The sequence below is a fragment of the Muscardinus avellanarius genome, assembly GCF_963383645.1.
Source record: "Muscardinus avellanarius genome assembly, chromosome: 9".
In the NCBI taxonomy this organism is placed as follows: domain Eukaryota; kingdom Metazoa; phylum Chordata; class Mammalia; order Rodentia; family Gliridae; genus Muscardinus; species Muscardinus avellanarius.
In genome coordinates this window covers 3,379,702-3,397,440 of record NC_137795.1, presented here as the reverse complement: position 1 = coordinate 3,397,440, position 17,739 = coordinate 3,379,702, and the positions used below count along the sequence as shown (strand labels likewise).

The window sequence follows — 17,739 nt, the reverse complement described above, 5'->3', positions numbered from 1 at the left end:
GAAGGAGGTAACAAGTCACACAGATTTAGTGGAACCGCTCCCCCCAAATCAATATATCATGTCAGGTGAATATAAACTTACACATTTTACATGGCAGCTAGGCCACATGTACTCCATATTAAGATGGCTGCTTTCAAGCCAGGCACGGTGGCGCACGCCTGTAATCCCAGCATTCGGGAGGCTGAGTCAAGAGGATCGCAGTTTGCGAACAGCCTCAACTTCTTTTACTTTATTTTATTTATTTATTTTGTGTGTGTGTGTGTGTGTGTTTGTGTGTGTGTGGTACTGGGGGTAGAACCCAGAGGCTTTCTACCTTCAGGATATACTCCCAGACCTATTTTATATTTTATTTGGAAACAGGGTCTCACTAAGTTGCTGAGAGCCTCACTAAGTAGCTGACAGCCTCAACTTCTTAGTGAGGCCCTCTGCAACTCAGTAAGACCCTGTTTCAAAATAAAGAATAAAAAATAGGGCTGGGAACCGGGCATGATGGCACACGTTTGTAATCCCAGCATTCGGGAGGCTGAGACTGGAGCATTACAGTTTGTGGACAGCTTCAGCTACTTAGGCTCTCTGCAATTTAGTGAGAACCTATTTCAAAATAAAGAAAAAAAGATAGCCAGGTGTGGTGGCGCATGCTTGTAATCCCAGCATTCGGGAGGCTGAGACCTGAAGGATCGTGGTTCGAGGCCAGCCTCAGCCACTTAGTGAGGCCCTCTGCAACTCAGTGAGACCCTGTTTCAAAATAAAGAATAAAAAACTAGGGCAGGGGGTGTAGCTCGGAGGTCAAATGCTTCTAGGTTCCATCCCCAGACCCCCCCCCAAAAAAAAACAGGGCTGGGGGTGTAGCTCAGAGGTAGAATCGCCTGGGTGGTTCCACCCCTAGTATTGCAATATATATATTGCTTTTATACTGTTTTTATACAGTATTTGCTTTTATACTATTAGGTTTAAAATTTAACAATATGCAGGTGGATGCAGTGTCTGTGTAAGTAAAGCCCTGGATGTTTGTGATACATATTTCCAAAACATGTCAGTACAGATTGGTAAGACCGGTGGCCATCAGGAACGAACTGGGCAGAAATGAGGTAGAAAGTGCTGGGCGTGGTGGCGCACGCCTGTGATCCCAGTACTTGGGAGGCGGAGACAGAGGACTGCAGGTTGGAGAAGAGGCTCAGCAAGTACTGAGACGCAGCGACCTAGCGAGACCCTGTTTCCAAATAAAAATAAAATGAGCTTGCGGTGTAGCTCAGAGGGGAATGCCTCTAGGTTCAATCCCCACTACCACAAAACAAACAAGAAAGTAGGGAGTTTTCATGGTTAAATCTTATATTTATATACCTTTTAGTTTGGTTCTGTTTATTCACAATAAATACCTATGTTTTAAAAATAAATCACGAGCTTTTATTATTCTGGACAGGAGACGTGAAGTGTGTGGGAACTGGGTCACTGTACGTGGGGCCCAGAGGCTCCTCCTCAGGGGCCTCGGCCACCCTGCCGGGCCTCTCAGCAGACCCGGTGACAGCGGGGAGGGGACCCAGCCCTCCCGTCCAGGGCCAGCTCTTGCCTGAGACCCCGCCTGTGACCCCGACGTCCTCTCCGGGCCTCTGTCCTCTCGTCGCGCCTCCCGTCCTGTGGCCACAGCGCTGGACCTGAGTGGAGAACGCTGAGCAGGCCAAGGGCGGTCAGTCTGAGTCTGCGCTCTCGCTTGACTTGCAGGACTTATGCTTCCGCTTCCTCTTCTTTTTCTTTTCTTTCTTCCTTTTCTTGTGCTTTTCCTTCTTCCTCTTTTTCTTCTGTTTCTCTTTGCACTCCGAGGAACTGGAGCTGCTTCCGTCGTCGGAGGTGGAGTCCTCCAGTAACCGCTTCAGCTGCTGGATCCTAAGGACGGAGGACAGGTCAGGGCTCTGACTTCTTCACGGGCAGCAGAGCAGCTTTATTTATTCTGTGGTACTGAGGATGGGACCCAAAGGCAGGCTACCTCTGAGCTACATGTCCAGCCCTAATTTTTCAGTCTTTATTTTGAAACAGGGTCTCACTAAGTTGCAGAGAGCCTCACTAAGTAGCCGAGGCTCCCCGCGATCCTGCAAACCCGAGACCCTCCTGTCTCAGCCTCCCAAGTACTGGGTTTACAAGGGTGCGCTCCACGCCCGGCTGTGGCTTCTGACAGGCACTCTGCGCCTCTCCCCACTGCTCAGGCTCACAGGGGCTCCCTCCTCAAGAACCACCAGGCAAAGCAACCAAACTGAAAACAAGCCTCTTTTACCAACTGTGTCTAAGAGTGAATTTTAACCCCTCAGTTCCTCAACCTCACTGGAAAGAGTAACTAAATCACAGGAGTCAATGGAACACAAGAGCAGACACCAGGGCGGGTCTGCGGTATCGCCTGTGCGCGGGCAGCCGAGGTCGCGGCTCCCTCCCTGGGCGCTGGCCTGTTCACCGATGGCCACAGCCCGCCCCTCAGTCACAAAGTACCGTCCCTAGTGTAGAATGCTGGTATTCAATGCTACTGGAGAGGCTGCTGTCACCATGGGGATGACCTTACCTCACGTCCTTTTCATGTCTTTTATTCTCCCGAATGATGTCATACATGGGATCTTCATGTGCCTTAAGGGACAGAGAAGTCAAGGCCTGGTTACTCCACCTCCCAAGCGTGGGGATGACAAGCGTGCCCACCACGCCCAGCGTACAGCTTCATGTTTATCATGCTCCATGCCTTACTAAGAGCCACATCACTGTAAACTCCTTAAGGCTACAGAAAGTTCCCCAAATTAGGAAAATACAGGAAATAATTACATATTCTTCACAAGGAAATAGCTATATAAACAAGAGGCATTAGCCGGGCGTGGTGGCGCACGCTTGTAATCCCCGCGCTTGGGAGGCTGAGACAGGAGGATCACACAGGTTCGAAGCCAGCCTCAACTACTTAGTGAGGCTCTCAGCAACTTAGTGAGACCCTGTTTCCAAATAAAATATAAAAAAGGTCTGGGAGTATAGCCCAGAGGTAGAAGGCCTCTGGGTTTCACCTCCAGTACCACCAAAAAACAAAAAACAAAAAACAAAGAGGCATGGTTCTAGTATAAAACAATAAATATCAAGAGCCAGGTAATCCCAGGACCTGGAGGCTGAGACAGGAGGGTCCCAGGTTCACAGCCAGCCTCAGCTGCTTAGTGAGGCTCTTTGGAACCTAGTGAGAGACTGTTTCAAAATAAAGAATTAAAAAAAATAGGGCTGGGGGTATCGCTCAGAGGTAGAATGCCCCTGGGTTCCATCCCTAGTGCCACAAATAATAATGAAGAAGGAGAAGGAGGAGAAGGAAGAGGAGGAGGAAGAAGAGGAGGAGGAGGAGGAGGAGGAGGAGGAGGAGGAGGAGCAGCTCAAAGATAGAATGCCTCTGGTTTCAACCTCTAGTATCACAAAAAATAAAATAAATAGATAAATAAATAAATAGGGCTTAGACTATAGTTCAGAGGTAGAATGCCTCTGGGTTCAATCCCCAGTAACACACACACACACAAAAAAAAAAAAAAAGGGGGGGAAATTGAATAGATAATAATGACTACTTCAGAAAAAGAATCACTGTTCCCAAGTATAAGAAAACATCTTTTTTTTTTCTTTTTGTGGTACTAACTTGAGATTGAACCCAGGGGTACTGTGACTCTGAGCTGTACTCCCAGCTCTATTTTATTATTTATTTTGAAACAGGGTCTCTCTAAATTGCAGAGGCCCTCACAAATTGCTGAGAATGGCTGCAAACCTGCTATCCTCCCATCTAAGTACTGGGATTACAAGCGTGGGCTACCACGCCCAGATAAACATCTTTTTTTTTTTTTTTTTTCCAGTCCTGGGGATAGAACCAAGGGGCATTCTACCTCTGAGCTATGGCTCCAGCCTTATTTTTTATTCTTTTGTTTTCTTTTCTTTTCGTGGGTCTGGGGATGGAACCCAGAGGCATTGGACATCCAAGCTACACTCCCTGCCCAATTTTTTATTCTTTATTTTGAAACAAGGTCTCACTGAGTTGCGGAGGGCCTCACTAAGTAGCTGAGGCTGGCCACAAACCGCGATCCTCAGGTCTCAGTCTCCCAAATGCTGGGATTACAAGCCTGCACCACAACGCCTGGCTACTATTTTTTATTCTTTTTTTTTTTTCTTTCTTTCTGGTGGTACTGGGTTCCTGGAAACCCTTCTACCTCTGGGCTACACTCCCAGATCTATTTTATATTTTTATTATTTATTTATTTATTTATTTTTATTTTTTGGTGGTACTGGGGGTGGAACCCAGAGGCTTTCTACCTCTGGGCTATACTCTCAGACCTATTTTATATTTTATTTGGAAACAGGGTCTCACTAAGTTGCTGAGAGCCTCACTAAGTAGCTGAGGCTGGCTTCGAACCTGTGCGATGCTCCTATCTCAGCCTCCCAAGTGCGGGGATTACAAGCGTGCGCCACCATGCCTGGCACTACATTTTTATTTATTTTGAAACAGGGTCTCTTAAGCCAGCGAGGCTGGCTTCGAACCTGCGCGGATCTTCCTGTCTCTGCCTCCCAAGCGCAGGGATTACAAGCATGCACCACCACGCACGGCTTTATTCTTTATTTGAAACAGTCTCTCGCTAAAGTTGCAGAGGGCCTAAGTAGCTGAAGCTGGCTGCGAACCTGCGATCCTCCTGTCTCAGCCTCCCAAGTACTGGGATTACAAGCGTGCGCCACCACACCCGGCTCAGTTAACATCTTCCATAATTAGTTCTGAGTTAAACAACTACTCTGGGCTAAATGTAAAGCACCATAGTAGTGCAGATGTTTAGCACAGTGCCTGGCCCTAGGCTTGATTCCTTGCACCAGAACAAACATGCCACAAAAACGCAACTGAACGCAGGTGAAGTCACCATGAGGCACCGGGCGGAGAGGCTTCTGGGGACTGTATTTATAGGAACATCAGTGTATGGCACTGCCTGACTCCTGACTTTCACCATCTTTGAGCAATGGAGATGACACCGCGGGGTTCTACTTACCACTCTGAACTGTTCTAACTTCTGGTTGCCTCTGATAAAGAAAGGGCATTCTTTGTCGCCTGTTCGGTGACCATACCGTTTGCAACGCCAACCTAAAAAAAAAAAGGAAAATATTCCTCTAAGAAAATATGGTTTCACCACATAGAGGTAACGTTTCAATAGATCATGTTAACCCTTTTCTTCTCTAGACCACAATTCTTCTTTTTTTTGCAGTACTAGGAATTGAACTAAGGGGCACTATACCACTAAGTTTCCAATGTTGGCCTTGAACCTATAATCCCCCTATCTCAGCTTCCCAAGTATTGAGATTACAGGTGTGTGTCACCACATCTGGCTAAAACTCCAACTTCCTTTCCCTTATTTTTTTTTTTTTTTTTTTTTTTTTTGATACTGGGGATGGAACCAGGGGTATTCTACCTCACCTCCAAGCCCTATTTTTTATTCTTTTATTTTTTTTTTTGGTGGTAATGGGGGGTGGAACCCAGAGGCTTTCTACCTCCAGGCTATACTCCCAGACCTACTTTTATATTTAATTTGGAAACAGGGTCTAACTAAGTTGCTGAGAGCCTCACTAAGTAGCTGAGGCTGGCTTCGAACCTGCATGATCCTCCTGTCTCAGCCTCCCAAGCACGGGGATTACAAGCATGCGCCACCACACCCGGCTCCTATTTTTTGTTCTTTATTTTGAAACAGGGTCTCACTGAGTTTTGAAGGGCCTCGCTAAGTAGCTGAGTCTGTCTACAAACCACGGTCCTCTCAGCCTCCCAAATGCTGGGATTACAAGTGTGCGCCACCACACCCGGCTTAAACTCCAAATTCCTTCCTTCCTTCCTTCCTTCCTTCCTTCCTTCCTTCCTTCCTTCCTTCCTTTTGTAGTACTGGGGATGTAATTCAGAGGCCTTCTACATCTAAGCTACATCCTAGACCTATTTTTTTAAAATTAGGAAACAGGGTCTCACTAAATTTCTGAGAGTTTCACAAAGTTGCTGAGGCTTGAGGGTGGCTGCCCTGGGGCTTTGTCTTCACAAGGCAAGAAGAGAGGAACGAGAAGAGACTTCCTAGTGACTCTTCTTTTAAGGCCACTAATCACAACATGGCAGCCTCGCTCTCACCACTACTCTAGACCTACCTACATCTCAAAGGCCCCAACCCCAAATATCACATTAGAGATCAGGTCTGAAGATACAAATATTCCCTCTCTAGTGGATGGTAAAGGCAGCTCCCTGATCATAAGCATGGGAGCGACCATTTCTAGGAAGAGGAAACTGATGAGAACACCGCAAGTGTCAGAACTGAAAGTCTTAGGATTTGAAGGTGGAAACAACGGGTTCAAATGGAAACCAGTACATGGAAAACAAAACAATAACAAGAAAACAAAACTCGCCAGGCGTGGTGCCACACGCGTGTGATCCCAGGATCTGGGAGGCTGAGACTGGAAGATCACGGTTTGGGGACAGCCTCAGCTACTTAGTGAGGCCCTCTGCAACTCAGTGAGACCCTGTTTCAAATAAAGAACAATAAATAGGGCTGGGGGGTGTATCTTGAGGGTAGAATGCCCCTGGGTTCCATCCCCAGTACTGCAAAAAAAACAAAAAAACCTCAAAGATAGTAACAGTTCCAGGTGCCATGGTGCACAGCTGTAATCCCATTACTTAGGAGGCTGACACAGGAGGATCACAGGTTCAAGGCCAGTATGTAGTAACAGTAACTTAGCAAAACCCTGTTTCAAAATAAAATGGAGCAAGGGTATAGCTCAGTGGTAGAACACCCTCTGGGTTCAGTCTGTAGTAACACACAAATACACACACACATAAGTAACAAAAAGAAGATAACTATTAATTTTGTAAAGGGAGGTCAGTATGCAGAAGGCAAAACCCAATCCGTTTACTATATGATTGACCTTGAAATATTATCAATAGCAAAGACTTTTCTATCCAGACTATGACATAATTATTACTGGGAAAAATGATGTAGTAAGGGCATGCATCTACATTAAGAACAAAAGAATTAAGAACAGCCGGGCGTGGTGGCGCACACTTGTAATCCCAGCATTCGGGAGGCTAAGACCAGAGGAGCGCGGTTTGCGGACAGCCTCAGCTACTTAATGAGGCCCTCTGCAACTCACTGAGACTCGGTTTCAAAATAAAGAATAAAAAACAGGGCCGTGGGTGTAGCTTGGAGGTCGAATGCTCCTGGGTTCCATCCCCAGACCCGCAAAAAAAAAAAAAAAAAAAAAAGAAAGCTATATCCTCATCTTCCATTGTACAATGTCAAGAGATGATGCCTATATACTGTAATCCCAGTCTACAGGGGACTAAGACAAGAGGATCACAGATTTGAGGCCAGTCTCAGAAACTCACCAGACCCTGTTTCAATATAAAAAATAAGAGCCAGGAGTGGTGGCACACGCTTGTAATCCCAGCATTTGGGAGGCTGAGACCGGAGGATCGCAGTTTGCAGACAGCCTAGACTACTTAGTGAGGCCCTTTGCAACTCAATGAGACCCTGTTTCAAAATAAAGAATAAAAAATACAACTGGGGGTATAGGTTGGAGGTAGAATGCCTCTGGGTTCCATCCCCAGTACCGTATAAAAATAAAATAAAATATATTAAAAAAAAGGCTGGGGGTATACCTCAGAGGTAGAACATCCCTGGGTTCAATCAATCACCTACACCAAAGATGGAGGGAGACAGGGAGAGAGGAGAAGAGAGAGGGGGAGAGAGAGAGAAGTCTTAAGCCTAAGAGCAAGAACAACACAGTATAGTTTGTTTTTTTCAGTCTTCAAAGAATTTTTATTGGAAGGCCATGCATTGCCTTGGTATTTATTTATTTATTTATTTTTTTCATGGTTCTGGGGATAGAACCCAGGGGCATTCTACCTCCGAGCTATACCTCCAGCCTTATTTTTTATTCTTTATTTTGAAACAGGGTCTTACCAAGATGCAGAGGACCTAAGTAGCTGAGGCTGGCCCCAAACCTATGATACTCCTGTCTCAGTCTCCCAAATACTGGGATTACCACCGCGTCCGGCTTTTGATGTTTTTGTTTGTTTGTTTGATTGTTTGTTTGTTTTTGGTACTGGGGATGGAACCTAGGGGCATTCTACCTCCAAGTTACACCTCCAGCCCTATTTCTTTATTCTTTATTTTGAAACAGGGTCTCACTGAGTTGCAAAGGGTTTAAGTTGCTGAAGTTGTCCGTGAACCTCGATCCTCCCGTTTCATCCTCCAAAATGCTGGGATTACAAGCATGCACCACCACACCCAGCTCATGCTGAACTCCTGCATTACACCTCTGAGATACACCCCAACCCTTTTTAATTTTATTTGAGACAGGGTCTCACTAAGTTGCTCAGACTAGCTTCAATCTGCGATCCTCCTGCTTCAGCCTCCCAAATAGCTAGGATTACAGATGTGTGTCATAGCACCTGCTCTCCCCCCCCCCTTTTTTTATGGGTCTGGGGATGGAACCCAGGGGCATTCGACCTCTGAGCTACACCCCCTGCCCTATTCTTTATTCTTTATTTTGAAACAGGGTCTCACTGAGTTGCAGAGGGCCTAAGTAGCTGAGGCTGTCCGCGAACCGCGATCCTCCAGTCTCAGCCTCCTGAATGCTGGGATTACAAGTGTGCGCCACCACGTCCGGCTACCTGCCTTTTTTTTCAATGTTCCTGAAAGTGTCATTGCTGTAGTGGGGCAGGAGAGGTGCATGGAAAGGGCGCAGAACCCCCAACTATGGTCGCAGTGGTTCTTCTCAGGATACAGGGACAAAACACTACCCAGCACCTCTGACAGCGGACACTGAGAAAGGCAAGAGTCAAGGAGACCTGCCCCGCAATGCACCGCCCTCCCACAGCACCCGCCTGGGGCGCCCGCTCGGTTACACTGAGGAGCGAGTGCCAGGGCGGCCCAGTCCTTGGGTCGGAGGGTGGAGTTGAAGCCCTACTCCACCTCTTCTGCTGGACCTCTGCTTCCTTCTAGAAACAGCTCCTGCCTCGGCCTCACAAGGAAGAAGCTAAGAAGTGAACGCACTGCACACTGTGGTGTGTAACTGGCATGAACGGGAGAGCCGCCTGGGTCTCTCCTCACTCACACTGCATAACCTTGACTTCTTTCCCCAGCGGCATCCAGAGGCCTTTGGTTGGCGCGTGAGCCAGAAATTCCCTGGCATGTTCATTGCCTGGTACATCTGGTATACAGTCTTCAGGCTTGGTCTCATCTTCCTAAACGAGAAAAACACGTGTAAACAACTTGGCAGAAATGCTGGGATTCAACTGAGTGTGGTGGCCCATGCCTGCAATCCCAGTACGTGAAAGGCTGAGACAGGATAATTGCAGGTTTGAAGACAGCCTCAGCGATATAGTGAGGTTCTCAGCAACCTAGCAAGACCCTGTTTCAAAAACATAGAGCATTATGGCACACACTTGTAATCCCGGTACTTGGGAGGCTGAGACAGGAGGATTGCACAGGTTCAAAGCCAGCCTCGGCTACTTAGTGAGGCTCTCAGCAACTTAGTGAGACCCTGTTTCTAAACAAATATAAAGTAGGTCTGGGAGTGTAGCCTGGAGGTAGAAAGCCCGTGGGTTCCATCCCCAGTACCAAAAAAAAAAAAAAGGGATAAAAATAGGAAGCTGATACAGGAGAATTGAAGGTTCTCTGCCAGCCTCAGCTATTTAGGCCCTCCACAACTTAGACCCTGTGTCAAAAGAAAGAATAAAAACAGGGCTGGGATGTAGCTCGGAGGTAGAATGCCCCTGGGTTCAATATCCAGTACTAAGAAAGAAAGAAACAAAGAAAGAAACAGAAAGAAAGAAAGAAAGAAAGAAAGAAAGAAAGATTATTTACCACATACTGAGGTACATTAAACACAAATATCAAAAAAGGTTTCTTCCCTTTAAAATTTGTAGAATGAAGCCGGGCGTGGTGGCGCACGCTTGTAACCCAGCCTTTGGGAGGCTGAGACAGGAGGATCGTGGTTCACAGACAGCCTCAGCTACTTAGCGAGGCCCTTTGCAGCTCAGTGAGACCCTGTTTCAAAAAAATAAAAAAGACTAAAAAATAGGGCTGGAAGTGTAGCTTGGAGGTACAGTGCCCCTGGGTTCCATCCCCAGTACCTAAAAAAAAAAAATAATAATAATAATTAAAGCAAGGTTGGTGAAGCTCGGCGACAGACGACAGAGCACTTGTACAGCATGGGCAAGGCCCTGGGTTCAACTCCCAGCTGCCCGCAAAGCGCGATTCTCTGGTCTCAGCCTCCCAAATGCTGGGATTATAAGCGTGCGCCACCACGCCCCGCCATGTATTTTTTTTTAATTAAAAGTAAACCAGGCGTGGTGGCGCACGCTTGCAATCCCAGCATGAGGGATGGCCCTCAGGCCTCCTCAGAGGCTGCTCTGTTTGCTGAGCATCCTGAGACTCAGCAGCAGGTGCACTGAGGAGCTGGCCAGGTGAGGCCGACAAGGTCGAGGGGCAGCAGAGCTTTGAGAAGATGCAGCCACAGCGAGAGAGGAGGAGCCACTGCAGAGCAGCACACGGCGCCTGTGCCACTTTCTGGGGAGGGGAACACGCCTGTTGGAATTTCCAATGGCCCAGGATTGTGGCAAAGCCTAAAATTAGGACCTGTCTGGTCTCTGCTGGAAAGAAACAGGAGTCATAAAAGGGGGCTTAAAACCCTTGTGATCAATTTTCAAAACAAATTACTGCCAGGCATGGTGGCACACCCTTATAATCCCCATGCTTGGGAGGCTGAGACAGGAGGATCGCACAGGTTCAAAGTGGTCTGGGAGTGTGGCCCAGAGGTAGAAAAGCCCCTGGGTTCCATGCCCAGTACCACCAAAAAAAAAAAAAAAAAAAATTACTGGGTCTTCAAGTATGTCTAACGAAATAACTAAAAGCACAAATGTCACACTAACCTTGATAAGCCCAGGAGGAGGTTTCTCATAACTGGAAAATAAAAAACAAAAGTAAAATTTCAACAACCATGTTAACAGGAACATAGCAAAGCTGGGCATGGTGGCGCACGCTTGTAATCCCAGCATTCAGGAGGCTGAGACCGGATGATCACAGTTGGCGGACAGCCTCAGCCGCTTAGTGAGGCCCTCTGCAACTTACTGAGACCCTGATTCAAAATAAAGAATAAAAAACAGGGCAGGGGGTAGCTCGGAGGTAGAATGCCCCTGGGATCCATCCCCAGACCCGCAAAAACAAACAAACAAAAAACCAGGAACATAGCATGCATGAGAGAGCCAAGGCTATTCTTAGTAAAAATTGAAAACTATGTTGTATAAGTTAATAAAATATGCTCAATACTTCTGACCCCATGTAAAGAAACTGATGGTATACCATATCCTGCAGATTAGGAACTTAATTAAATTCACTAAAATAACTTATTGTCCCAGCACAATGATTATATCTGGGGAGAAGGAAAGGCGAGAGCTTCAGGGAATACACGAGGCAGGAAGCTTAGGCTAGTGTGCTTCGGCGCATCCGGTGGTTCTGTCCGGCTTTTACCTGGCCCAAGGTCCACATGCCCAACAATCAAGAGGCCCCTGGAGGAAGGTGTCCCTGAGGTCCCAGCATAGCTATGAGGAGCAGCAGGGCTCCCCAAGGCCCTCTGCCATGGCCTCCACTGCCCTGCAGAGCCAGCAGGAGCTTGTCCCGCAGCCCTGATCGCCCTCCTCGCCTGTGCTGAACACGCTGGACTCGGCATGCAGGCTCGCGGCTCAGTGCCCAGTCCGCATACCGCAGTCAGTATGAATCAGTGCTTGCCTGAGTGCACAAAGGGATGGGGCGCCCTCCTACCATGGCACCAAGGAGCTCTCAGCCTCAGGGCTTTGGGATGCACCCTGGGCCCATGTTCCCGGCTCCTTTTCACTTTCCACCACTCTGATGAGATGGCCAGAAATGGCTGCTAGAGTCTAAGTTTGAAAAAGCAGCACCAGTGGGGCCAGCGAGGCCGGGATCGGAACCTGCTGTGAGGCAAGGCCGGTGCTGGGGCCTCCGAGGCCAGGAGAGGAGTCTGTCGAGGGGTTAGGCCGGTGCCAGGGTCAGCGAGGCTGGGATGGAGCCTGCCTTGAGGCTAGGCCAGTGCTGGGGCCATCGAGGCCGGGATAGGAGCCTGCCGAGGGGTTAGGCCAGTGTGCGGGCCATCGAGGCCAGAATCGGGGCCTCCCATGAGGCAAGGCCACTGCTTGAGCCAGTGAGGTCTGGATCGGTCCACCAGGTAGCCAAGCCACTACTGGGGCCGTCAAGAGTGGGATCAGTACTTGCAATGCGGCATGCACAGAGAAATATCGCAGAAAATTAAAACCAGATGCTTCCCCTAATCAGCAATAACTAGGAGGAAAGGGGCAACAGGAAGTGGTCCAGCTATAGAAAGGGCCCTATAGTGAAGCAATTAAGGTGACCAATCAGAGGGTATGGAATAGGGGAGGATGGAGCCTCTTTAAAAGGCAGGAGGTACATAAACAAATGTATCAAAGTTAATCACCAAACAAGCATGGGATGGGGGAGGGGGAGGGAATGGGATGGGGGCTGGATGAGGGCTAATTGGATGATGTGTGCTTGTATATCCTCTCAAGTCTTGTATTCCAATGTGATATATGATTACAATGCACCAATAAAAATAAATTTAAAAAAAAAGAAAAAGCAGCACCAGATGCTCATTTTTAAGTATTGACACATAAACAGACACTACTGAACACAGCGTGGGTGTTTGGCTTTTAGTTAGGGATTTCTTATCAACCAAAAAAACAAAAACAAAAAACAACAAAAAGGGAGGACTACAGAATGTCCCAGGTCTCCTCGATGCCATCGGGTTATTTTACTGAGAGGGTCAGTCAGGGGGCGCTGTGGCTGCCTTCAGCGTGTATCTGAATTCCAGAAAGTTGGAAAAGTGGGAGCCCCCAAATTACTGCACATACAAGGCCAAAAAGGGTGACCGATGTTTTGTTTCTAGAATGAAATTTTTTTACTTTAATAATCAGAAAAACGCTAGTAACTGTTAAAAGAGTGAATTAAATATGGATATGGGACGATTTCAATAAGAGCTTATTCTAAAAAAGAGTAACAGAATAGGAAAGGGGACATGCTATGTGACTACACACACACACACCCTTATAGACAAGGAGTATCTCTGGAAGGTACGTGAGAACTTAGCTGCCTTCCTCTAGCAGGCGCCTGGGGTTGCAGAACGGAGGGGCCTTTATTTTTTCATTCTTTTTACATGTGCAGGAAGCATCTCACAGATATTCCTTACTGGGCTGCGCCTTTCTTTATTCTTTCTTTTTTTTTTTTTTTTTTTTTTTACAGTACTAGAGATATGGAACCCAGGGGCATTCTTTTTTTTTTTTTTCTTTTTTTTTGGGGGGAGGGTGCCTTGGGATGGAACCCAGGGGCATTCAACCTCTGAGCTACATCCCCTGCCCTATTTTTTATTATTTATTTTGAAACCGGGTCTCACTAAGTTGCAGAGGACCTCACTAAGTAGCTGAGGCTGTCCGTGAACCATGATCCTCCAGTCTCAGCCTCCCGAATGCTGGGATTACAAGCGTGCATCACCACGCCTGGCTAACTCAGGGGCATTCTACCTCCGAGCAACACCCCCAGCCCTATTTTTATATTTTTAATTTTGAAACAGGGTCTCACTGAGTTGCAGAGAGCCTCACTAAGTAGCTGAGGCTGTCCATAAACCCGGATCCTCCTTTCTCAGCCTCCCAAATGCTGGGATTGCAAGCGTGCGCCACCACGCCTGGCTTGGGCCACTTGCTTTAGAGAACTCCTGTTCACATCCACTGCAGAGCTCCCCGTGCTGGTCACCGTTCAGCAACGTCTCCCTCCAACTGCTCTAAGGATCATAAACGTCATATTCTATGTATGTATGTATGTATTTATTTTTGTGGTACTGGGGGTGGAACCCAGGGGCTTTCTACCTCTGGGCGATATTCAAGACCTAATTTTATATTTTATTTGGAAACGGTCTCACTAAGTTGCTGAGAGCCTCACTAAGTAGCTGAGCCTGGCTTCGAACCTGTGCGATCCTCCTGTCTCAGCCTCCCAAGCACGGGAATTACAAGAGTGCACCACCATGCCCAGCTGTCTTATTCTATTTAAAACTATGCTGTTAGAGCCTTGGAACAAGCGGAGCGTAAGCCATGGACGTGCGTGCACGTGTGTGTGTGTGTGTGTGTGTGTGTGTGTACATAATACTGGGGATTGAGCCCAGGGATTTTCTACCTCCAAGCTACACCCCCAGACCTATTTTTTATTATATTGAAACAGGGTCTCCCTGAGTTGCAGAGGGCCTCACCAAGTAGCTGAGGCTGTCCGCGAACTGCAATCCTCGGGTCTCAGCCTCCAGAATGCTGGGATTACAAGCGTGCACCACCACGCCCGGCTTTTCTCGAAGTTTTGCTCCAGATGTTTGGATCATCCTCCATTAGCAGATACTGACATCATAATAGGCCCAGAACTTCCTTGACTTATGCTAGGGAAAAACCTTTGAATACTGTGTTACAGGGGAGACCAGGGCGGCTGGGAAGGGCCAAACCAGACCCTTAATGCAGCTGCTGAAAATGCAGGACCTGTATCCTACCACCTCTGCCCTGCTGAGGCGAAAAGCCACTCAGCTCTTCAACCAGGAAGAAAATGGCAGGCCATGCCCTGATAAAGGAACGTTCTAGCATCAAAGCCCCATAAAATTGAGTAGGAAGGACTTTAACCCTGTGAGAACCTTTCCTTACATGACCTACTTTGTAGATAACTAGGAATATCTGAAACACAAACAATCCCTGAATAACTGTGTGAACACCAAACTCAGGAAAGTTTGGAGTTCTACAGCTAACTAGACAATCACAGAGAAGAACTGAAAGAGCGGCCGATCCTACTTCTCTCCTGGTATTTGTGTTGGGGTCAGTACCTCTGGGGACTGCAAGAAACAAGAATCCTTCCCCAAAATACGCTACAGCAGCATATTGATTACTTCCAGCTAAAAGAACCTGGAAGCCAGCCAACGGCAGAAACTTCTGTAGCCTATTTTTATATGACTAAAAAGACTGCTCTTTTAAAAGGAGAAATTTACATCATAAAGAAGCTTTTCCACAGTAAAGGTATTTATATCAGGAAGAGACCTGCGTGGAGTCCACTATTAGGACCCCCAGGAAGCCAGGCGTGGTGACATATGCTTGTAATTCAGTACTTGGGAGGCTGAGACAGGAGGATGGCAGGTTTGAGGGCAGCCCAATCAAGTAGTGAGATTCTCATCCACCTATAAAGACTCTGTTTCAAAATAAAAATAAAAATCAGGATGGAGATATAGCTCGAAGGTAGAATGCTCCTGAATTCAATTCTCAGTACCAAAGTGGAAACAAACAAACAAACAAAAACAGAAGTCAGCACACCTGCGTTAAGAAGGCAGAAACGCTCCAGCATAGTGGCTCAGGCTTGTCATTCCAGCACTTGGGAGGCTGAGACCGAAGGATCACGGTTCTGGGACAGCCTCGGCTACTTAGTGAGACCCTGTTTCAAAATAAAGAATAAAAAAGTGGGCAGGGGGGTGTAGCTCGGAGGTCAAATGCCTCTGGGTTCCATCCCCAGACCCTCAAAAAATAAAGAAAAAGAAAAAGAAAAAGAAGGCGGAAAACAGGAGGGTCTCAGGTTTGAGACCAGCCTCTGCAATTTAGTGAGACCCCCCCCCCATTTAAAAATAAAAAGAGGCTGGGGTATGGCTGGGAGGTAGAACACCCCTGGATTAGATCCCTGGACTGAGCAGCACACCAAGGTGACCTCCGCTCTCTGGACCTCCTCGCTCCCCCTGGTCACGGCGTCCCCGCCGCCCAGAAGCCACGGGGCCCAGCTCAGGGTCTGCAGCCTCGGTTCTTACGGCGGTCCGAAACCCACGAGGCCTTTCTGCTGAGGACCTGCCTGCGTCCGCGGGAGGCGGAGGCGAGGCCCTGCCCGGGGCCTGGGGCCGTCCCTAGGGCTGGGGGGCGCTGGGGTCCCGGCCTCCCCGGTGTCCCCCTCCCCTCCCCCGCCGCCGCCATCGGCCTGGGGACTCACAAGGACTCCAGGTGCTGCAGCTGCTGCCGCTGCTGCGCGTCGTGCCGCCGCCGCCGCTGCTCCCGGCGCCGCTGCAGCTCCTGCTCGGCCGGCTCCCGCGCCCGCCGCGCGCCCCCCGGCCCCGCCGCCATCGCGGCCGCCGTCGCGACTCCGCCCGCAGCGCCCCCTGGCGCCCGCCGCCCGCAGCGCCCCCTGGCGCCCGCCGCCCGCAGCGCCCCCTGGCGCCCGCCGCCCGCAGCGCAGCGCCCCCTGGTGCCCGCCCGCAGCGCCCCCTGGCGCCCGCCGCCAGGGGCACTCACCTCCGAGCTACATCCCCAGCCCTATTTTTTTCCCCCTGCAGTACTGGGGATGGAACCCAGGGGCATCTACTTCCAAGCTACACCTCCAGGCCTATTTTTTGTTCTTTATTTTAAAGCAGGGGCTCATTGGGTTGCAAAGCACCTGTCAGTGAAACACGACCCCCCTGTCTCAGCCTCCCAAAGGCTGGGATTACAAGCCTGCACCACCACGCCTGGCTCCTCATTTTTTCTTCTTAATTTTGAAAAGAGGTCTCACTAAATTGCAGAGGGCCTCACTAAGTAGCTGAGGCCGGTCGAGAACCTGCAATCCTCCTTCCTATCTCTGCCTTCCAAGTACTGGGATTACAGATGGCACGCCTGGCTTAAAAAATAATCTTAATGTAAAGCCAGGCGTGATGCCACCTGCTTGTAATCCCAGTATTTAGGAATGTGAGACAGAGAGATTGATTGCACAGGTTCGAAGCCAGCCTCAGCTACTTAGTGAGGCTCTCAGCAACTTAATGAGACCCTGTTTCCAAATAAAATATAAAATAGGTCTGGGAGTGTAGCCTGGAGGTGGAAAGCCTCTGAGTTCTATCCCCAATACCACACACACACACACACACACACACACACACACACACACACACACTAATAATAATCTTAATCTAAACTGAGCATGGTTTTCACACACACCTATAAATCTCAGCTACAGAAGAGCTGAGACAAGAGGACTGTAAATTACAGGTGAGACTTCATTACTTACCGAGAACCTATCTGAAAACAAAATTTAAAAAGACTGGATATGAGCCGGGCGTGGGGGCACATGCTTGTAATCCTCACGCTTGGGAGGCTGAGACAGGAGGATCGCGCAGGGTTCAAAGCCAGCCTCAGCTGGCTTAAGAGACCCTTTTTCCAAATAAAATATAAAAGAGGTCTGGGAGTGTAGCCCGGAGGTAGAAGATCCCTGGGTTCCATCCCCAGTACCACCAAAAAAAAAAAAAAAAGACTGGATATGTGCCAAGCATGGTGGGTCATGTTTGTAATCAAAGCATTTGAGAGGCTGAGACAGGAGGATCGTGGTTCTCAGACAGACTCGGCTAGTTAGTGAGGCCCTCCACAATTTAGTGAGACCCTGTTAGAAAATAAATAAATAAATAAATAAATAAATAAATAAATAATAGGGCTAGGAGTGTACCATGGAGGTAGAATATCCCTGGGTTCCATCCCCGGTACTGGGAAGAAAAAAAAAAGACTGGAGATGTACAGATGTACTCAGCAGCACAAACACAAACACAAGCATGCGCCACCATGTCCAGCTTTTATTCTTTATTTCTAAACAGGGTCTCACTAAGTTGTCAAAGACCTCACTAAGTACCTGAGGCTGGCCG

At 48.3% G+C, this 17,739-nt stretch overlaps 1 protein-coding gene across 1 annotated transcript; it reads right to left on the bottom strand.

Moving 5' to 3' along the window:
- Positions 1 to 1,584: 1,584 nt before the first annotated feature.
- LOC308267253 (retinitis pigmentosa 9 protein-like) lies at positions 1,585 to 16,201 on the bottom strand (the record flags this gene model as incomplete). Its single annotated transcript, XM_080701827.1, has 6 exons — positions 1,585 to 1,881; positions 2,546 to 2,607; positions 5,016 to 5,107; positions 9,109 to 9,238; positions 10,928 to 10,958; positions 16,071 to 16,201. The coding sequence occupies 6 exons, from the start codon at positions 16,199 to 16,201 to the stop codon at positions 1,686 to 1,688; spliced, it is 642 nt and encodes a 213-aa protein (XP_080557953.1). The 3' UTR covers positions 1,585 to 1,685.
- Between the last annotated feature and the right edge of the window lie 1,538 nt (positions 16,202 to 17,739).